This window comes from Cyphomyrmex costatus, unplaced genomic scaffold (genome assembly GCF_001594065.2).
Source record: "Cyphomyrmex costatus isolate MS0001 unplaced genomic scaffold, Ccosl1.0 scaffold189, whole genome shotgun sequence".
NCBI lineage: Eukaryota > Metazoa > Arthropoda > Insecta > Hymenoptera > Formicidae > Cyphomyrmex > Cyphomyrmex costatus.
In genome coordinates, this window is record NW_017275921.1 from 1,359,152 (window position 1) to 1,366,676 (window position 7,525).

The 7,525-nt window shown below is 37.5% G+C and overlaps 1 protein-coding gene across 1 annotated transcript; it reads right to left on the bottom strand.

Moving 5' to 3' along the window:
- Positions 1-265: 265 nt before the first annotated feature.
- Positions 266-7,167, bottom strand: LOC108772408 (solute carrier family 22 member 4). Its single transcript, XM_018537929.1, has 10 exons — positions 7,107-7,167; positions 5,851-5,998; positions 5,434-5,653; positions 5,228-5,334; positions 4,372-4,526; positions 3,366-3,555; positions 2,895-3,027; positions 2,352-2,664; positions 1,198-1,382; positions 266-460 (listed from the first exon to the last, which is right to left on the bottom strand). Exons 1-10 carry the CDS (start codon positions 7,165-7,167, stop codon positions 266-268), a joined length of 1,707 nt encoding a protein of 568 aa, XP_018393431.1.
- Between the last annotated feature and the right edge of the window lie 358 nt (positions 7,168-7,525).

Here is a 7,525-nt window from a genome sequence, read left to right on the forward strand (position 1 = left end):
TAAAATCTGCGAGCGTGCATTGCGCCCAATGTTGCGGCGAGCACGATGGGATCTCACTGTTTCCCTCCCCACATCAATTGTACGCTCCGCGTATCTTAGATGTCGGGTCTTGTGAAGACCATCCCCTTATCTTTATCTGGCGTCAATGGGAGCATCTCCACTGTTGTCAGTAAACTTTTAAAAGCTATCACCGTTCTCCCGGTATAGAGAAAGAAAGAGAGAGAGAGAATGAGCGAGTGAGAGAGACTTAACGCGTCTTAACGTTCTACGGTGTGCTTCTCTGGTGTGGCGTACTATCCGGAATTTCGCGAGTCTCGTTTGACTTGCCGATCCTCTCTGCCTCCCACACAGTATCCGGAAGTTTCGTCCCTAAAGTTTCAGGGAAAATCAGAGACAGGATGCCCGCGATCATGCCCATGGACCCGAACAGGATGAGCGGTAGCGACGGCATTATTTGCGCCTGAACGTAAATAAGGACACGCGTAATTAGTGAAACGTTTGAGACAGTAGTTTATACGATAAATTTCTCAACAAATTGAGTGATTGAGAACATCATTTAAGGAAAATTGCAAATATATCATTGCAGAATATTTTTTGTTGAAAGTAAAATATTATAATACTTTTAAAAAGCTTCCATGAGTATTTTCTTCAAAGAAGCTGCGCGGTTTATGAGTTATTGTCCGTATCACGATACATCGTTAAATGCTAACGTCTCGTGAACATTGCCGTTCACTTCATCAGAGCGAGAAGTAATCTGATACCGTATATCAGGTTATTTCTCGCCCTGATGGAGTAAACGTAAACTACAATGTTCACGAAACGTTGACATTTAACGATATATCAAGACACGGAAATAACCAGCAAACCGCATAGCTCTTCTGTGAAATATTATTATATACAAAATACAATCTTATGTATATATTATATACAATTTATATAAAATCGTATGCACATTATTATATTTAAAAATGGGAAGCTACATAAAAATAAAATGATATTAGATAAAATATTATCTTTAAGAGTAAAAAATTTCTAAAATATCAGATCTGAAATTACAGAGTGTCGATAGATTCGTAAATCTGAAAAATGTTAGCAAAGAGCTGATGTTATCGAAGAGCAATTCCCGAATTGCGCAAAAACATCGCAAAAACACGTGTCGCAAAAACATCTGTTTATTGCAATAGTCGGTTGACTCACCAAAAGAGGCGTTTGCGGCGATAAAATTGACCCGACACGGCCTGTCATGCTGCAGATTCCGAGCAGGGAATGTCTGAGCGTCGTCGGGAACAGCTCCGCCGTGAAGACGTAGACGGTAGCGAACGCCATGGTGATACACAACTTTCCAGCCATGTATAAAAGTAAAGGCCCGTAACTCCAGGATCCTGGAACAGAGCAGCGATAAATCACCAGGATCGCGCGCCATGGCATAACGGCCCATTATAACCGACATAATTACATGAACAACACGGTCGCGACTAAGCCGAACGACGACGGCACGTAGCGTCGTCTCAACGCGCTTTTTGCCCTCGGATGTGGATTACACACGTAATATGCAACGCGGCGTATCACACATTTACAGCTTATATTTTCGCACGATTATAGCTCCTCGCCGTGCGCTGGTGCGTGCGCTTGCGATTAAACTTTGTGATTCCAGCCAGGACACGTGCGAAAGGGACCACGGAAAAGAGGGGAAAAAAAAAAGCAGAAAAGATTTAGCAGTTTTAAGTACAGCTCCAATGCGTGCCTTTCCTTCCTTGCATGTCGATAAAAACGTAATCTTAGTAATAAGAGAGGAGAATAAAAACGTGGTAAAAGTATCGAACGAAGTTTTTTAAAACGTAACTAAGATCGATATTCATAGTCTGTTCTTACATTACAAGTAACATCTTAAGACGCTAATACGGCTCTGTGATTGATTTCTGACATCTCAAGACTATACTTAAACGATCTTGAATATAAGAACTGATCAGGAACACCGGCCTGACATTTACATTATCCATTTCTATATTCAGTCATGATAATACGAGAATTTATGGCATTAACAAACAAAAGAAATAGCGAATAGTTTCAAAAACTTTTTCCTCTGCACTTTCGTGTTACGTATCTATTCTCTTTTGTTAAAAAATGAATGGGATACTTAAATAGCTCGATGATGAAAAGAAGAAAGGAATATATGGTATACAGCGAAGTGCACATCGTCGGTATTAATGTTTCAAAAAATATTTCCGAAATTCTTTCCTCGCAAAAATTTCTCTGGCGTAAACTCGGATTCAACAGCTTTTCATAACGCGACCCACGAAACAAGGATCCATCCTTGTCTGAGGAACCTCATTTTTTTTTTATCTCTTTACCTGCCGGTACGAACTGGATTGCAAGGCAGAACGCTCCGCTCAGCAGGAATGAGCCGGAGAGCGTTGGTTTACGGCCAATGTAATCGGTCAGCACCCAAGCGAGGCAATACGCCGGTATCTCGACCACCGCGACGAGCACAAAATTGATGTACTTATCTCCAGCGAACGCCACGGAATTCAACGATAGTCCGTAATAAACGAACGTGTTCGTGAGCCAGCAGAACGAGCAGATCAGCAGTCGAATGAGTATCACTGAACTATGTAGAACTTGCACGATCGGTTTCCTTTCGTCCGATACCACCAGCTTGCTGTTCTGAAAGATCGTATCAATCATGAGATGACTATGAAGTCGCAAAGATCAAGTGCAAGTCACCATTTTACATTGGCATTTACAGAGTAATATAAAAGTTACTGACTGTACTGGAAGTTACGAACGATAGTTGTATGTTAGAAAATAGTAGATTGTAGATAAAACTTGTTCAATGTTATAATTAAACATGTACATTTGTGAGGAGAGAAAAAAGAGATAAAAGTAACACATACCGTCCCTTTCTTATCTACATTTATTTCTTTAAACATATTGATGGCCTCGTTCGTTACTGGCAAGCCATTCATTTGAGCCATTTTACGGTATATTTCTTCCACTTTCTTATGTTTATCCTTTGTCAGCAACCACCTTGAAAATAGTATTATGTGCGTATATTTCGCGGATAAAAGAATGTAAAGAATTCTACCGTTTTATAAAGATTCCTTAATAAATTCCGTTTAATTGTTTACTATAAAAAGTTACATTAAGATAATAAATGATTCTAGCTAATCTTTCAATCTTTTAATCATTTTAATGCAATGAATTACGTTATTTTTAATTAAATTCGCGATAGATATCCAAGGAGAATCGCGCACATACTTCAATAATTGTAGATATATAATGTTCGATGATTTTAAATCTTGCTAATCGATTGAAAAGGACGTCTCATCGATACGCGAAAGTTCATTAAGATTAAAAAGAATTACCTAATTGATTCTGGAATGAGCAGAGGCAGGAAGACGGCTAACAGTGCCGGCCCATATACTACCCTAAGTAGCGTTCGCCAAGATCTTAGCCAACTCGCGATCAATCCTAGCAAAATCTCACCAGCGGCGAACATGCAGCAGATTATAGTACTTCCAAAGACTCTGTTTTTCTTTCCCGCCGTCTCCAACCCTGAGATCGAACAAGTGTATAAATTATTAGCGAACGTAATCACGTATAAGTTATGCTGAAAGGACATTACACTGAAGAGAAACGTGGAATTAATATACATATCTTATAATACGTGATTCTTATGTAATATACAACTTATCGGTAATAATTAATACAACGCAGCGGAAGTATAAAAATAATGTATTCATACGATCGATACAAGTGCGTGATAAAAATATTCTGCGATATACATGGTTTGAAAAAATCTCAATCACTTGATATAATCGACAAATTTAATCGACGCGACGCGACGGTTCAATAAGAAATCTCATGTATATGTATAAATATCAACAAACATTATCGAAATATCAATTGCTGATTTGAAGAAAAAGCATATTTTCGAATCGTTCCGCATACATTAAGAAAAATGCAATATTTTTTTTCCATCTGTTCATTTTCCGCAAGTGTAATCTCGATTTTTGAGTGAAAACTTATTATCTTTCATATGACTTGTTAGTATTATATCTCTCGTGAATGTTTTGTCACAGAATATATTTTCATATAGAAATCTAAATGCATGTCGCATAAAGCTACAACTACAATTTTAATAAACGACTAAATAAACACGTGGTAAATCCAGAATAAATAACTCGAAAATATCTGCGTTATGCGTGTCGCGTATTTGCATTCCAAACGCGAGTAAAGAGCATTGCATCGAGAATTTGCTTCGCCGCCCCGCGAACACTCGTAATAGGGCAGGAACGACATAACGCTTACAGGTGTCGCATATATTTTTTGCTCTCCCCGAGCATATTTATTGTCCCGTTATTAACGCACCTAAAATAAATCCCGCGCTGTAAATTCCAGCCGCCATGCTGGCATCGAGGAATTCGAATGCGAGAAACATCCAATAATTCACGGAGAAGGAATGTATCAAGCCACTGACTCCAGACAGAGACGTCGCCACCGTCAAAAAGGTTCGTCTCCCATACCTGGAAATAAAAGAATGAACGTGGATGTGCACATTGTCCCGGCAAAGCGCATTTCAGCCATGCCGCAATGCGAAATTCCTCGCGATACGCCATGCTTTCTTATCCAGAATCTGTGAAATCGTCAAATTGTGGAAACATTGTTACAGACTGTCTGTACTACTTTGTATTACGTAAAGTTAAACATATCCTTTTCACTAAGAATTTAATCTCGCAATCAATCACGCTTTATTGCTAAATATATAAAAAAAAAAAACCGCGTAACAAAAAAAGTATTTCACAATACAGCTAATTATCTGTATGAGCGTATCTATAATAATTCATAAGCAAAAATGTAAAAAATGTAAAAAAATAATGTATTTTTAGACGTTGTGTAGAATTAGAAGAAAAATAGCGTAACTTGAATTTATCGTACATGTATACGTCATCGTTTACAAGTTACAATGTCATATACGAATAGCTGATTTTCATAAAAATAAAATCCTGAATATTATCACGTAATAGCTAATTAAATTAGCCGTCATATGGTATAATGAAATTTAGAGAATTATATATTTTTAACATAATTATATTTTTTTTTCTTGGCAACATGAAGATATAAATGAAATGAAAACGACATTGCCGACATCCGCGACGAATGTCGCGCAATATTTTGTACGTAGTTAATTAATTAAAGCCCCGGGGATATCGCGCTGATCCCTCACCTGTCAGATATGTATCCAGCGAACATCAAGCCGACGAACTGACCGATATTCTGCATTGTGCCCACCATTGTGAGTTTCCATCGATTAGTGTCGCAGGTAAAGCCCCACTGCATTGAAATAAGCGAAGGAAAAGGAAGAAGGAAATTAATCTGTCGCTAAATCTGGACGGGTGAAAAATACACGCTGATTACTGCGAGCCACATTACCTCGTTGAGTATCGTATGCTCGTCCGGATCGTAAATCCAAGAATCGCAATCGCGAGTGACGTTGGTGAACGATGTTTCCGTGCATGTGCCCGGGCGATCATCTCGCACCACGTAACGCGTGCAACCGGAAATGACCCCGTCAATTTTCGGTGCGGAAGCATTGACCCACAGCGGTTCAAACGTCGTGTTCCCTGAATACTCGCATTCCGGCACTAAACATCTGCATTTAAACAATTGCTGTTTTTTCTTTAATTTTCTCTCATAGTTTAAATTTAACATTGTATTTTCAAACGTTTGTATGTTTTAAATTTGTTAAAATCCGACATTGTGTTTTGCAAATACGTTTGAATTCTATTTTAACTGCGTAAACATACGTGAAAGTTTAAATAATTAACAAAGATATGTATATACGCGTACCTGTATTTAACCTCGCCCGCAGTAAATACGTAAGACAGCGTAAATCCTGCCGATAGTATTAACGGTATGCTAAGAAATGCGAACATCACCATCTGATAAAATCCAAATTTTTCTATATCTTTCCCTGCTAATGGATCTTTCGTAAGTCCTATAAAAATAAATAAAGACTCGGTTGTAAGAGAGATCTGTGCTTCTCGAGATTAAAAAATTATAAGAACAAAAATCACATGTCACGAAGTAACATTATTTCGAAATATTAAACTAATAAAAATATTTATTTATTTATTATATGAGGTTTATTTAGAATAAATAAGTGAAGATTTTCGATTGTATAATTTGCACTTCTTGATTAAAGGATAAAATAATTACACGGCATACTTAAGCATTTAACCAGTTATGTAATATTGAATAATCGGGTATCTAGAGTCTATGCACAATTACAGTGTAATCTCCGACATCTCTTTAACAATCTAGCGTCCACATTGTACATAATGCACGTGTATATACATGTATACTTAGTAATTTAATACTACTGTTAAGCAGTGATACTTAAACAACGCTAAATGGAAGAATAATCCGGCTGGAAATGTAAGCTCATCTTAATCGTCTCTTCAAACGACTGACTGTGTGCATAAGACTTCATACATTTGCCTATGTTATGTAATAAAACCAAGCAACATTTATCACTTATTCATGCAAATTTCTTTGAAGTTTAACAGTAAAAAGTAGGATTTTTACGTTAAGTCAATTTGCGAGAAAACGTTAGTTAATTTATATAAATTAATACCTACTTTATTCGAATTATTACGTTATATAAAAAGAAGCAATTTTAAAAAATAAAATTTTGTAAATACAGTATAAATTATGATTATAATTATATTTATAGTTAGAAATGTCTTAGACACATATTTTCCGCACACACAATTTATAATAGCTTAAAAAATAAGACTTCCTTTTCAATATATTTTATATACATACGAATTAATGTAATTGCTTAAATACAAACTATTATAAGTACATAAACTAAGCTCGCTTTCGTCTTGTTTTGATAACTATTATAAATTGGAAGATATATCATATGTATAAGGTATTTAAGACATTTCTAATACTTTTACATTGCTCGTACACGTCTTATTGTAGCGCATTTTTATTAAATGGAATTTTTCTCAGTTTACGTTCAAGATTATTCTTCCGACGCAAAGATCGCGTTGCATTTCCATTTTACGATTACGTCAACGTGTGGATATCATTCGTACCATTTTCCAGTCCCGACCGCAGCGAGTCAGCCTCGTCCTTCCCCGAGCAGCACAGCCGCATGCTTTCGTCTTTTACGTCTCGTAAGCTGCAATCATATTCGGAATTTATACTACTTGCCGGGAATCGCCGCGCGCCGCCGTGCAGACGATCGAAAGTTCAACCTGGCGCTTTATGTTTCAAGTTTCTTGGGAACATCGCGAATGAAAAATGATGCTAGTCGCGCGCGTCGGACTTGGGCGAGCATTACATAAAGAAACGAGATCAGTTCGCCGCGCGAAGCTGGCTACAGAAAGCTTTTTCCCATAAAAAGCACCGGAAGAGAGAGGGAGAGAGAGGAGGGAGGAAGGAATGGGAGAGGAACTGCCCTCGGAAACGACTTCTCCACCGAGTAGCCGGAGCTATCCCGGCGGTATATAAA

Bases quoted from the DNA above. Each gene is read 5' to 3' on its own strand.
- LOC108772408 (XM_018537929.1), bottom strand. From the start codon at position 7,167: ATGCGGCTGTGCTGCTCGGGGAAGGACGAGGCTGACTCGCTGCGGTCG. The intron at 4,527-5,227 runs GTGAGGGATCAG...TTTTATTTCCAG, and splicing joins GCTGGATACATATCTGACAG to GTATGGGAGACGAACCTTTT. The intron at 461-1,197 runs GTGAGTCAACCG...ATTTACGTTCAG, and splicing joins CGCCGCAAACGCCTCTTTTG to GCGCAAATAATGCCGTCGCT.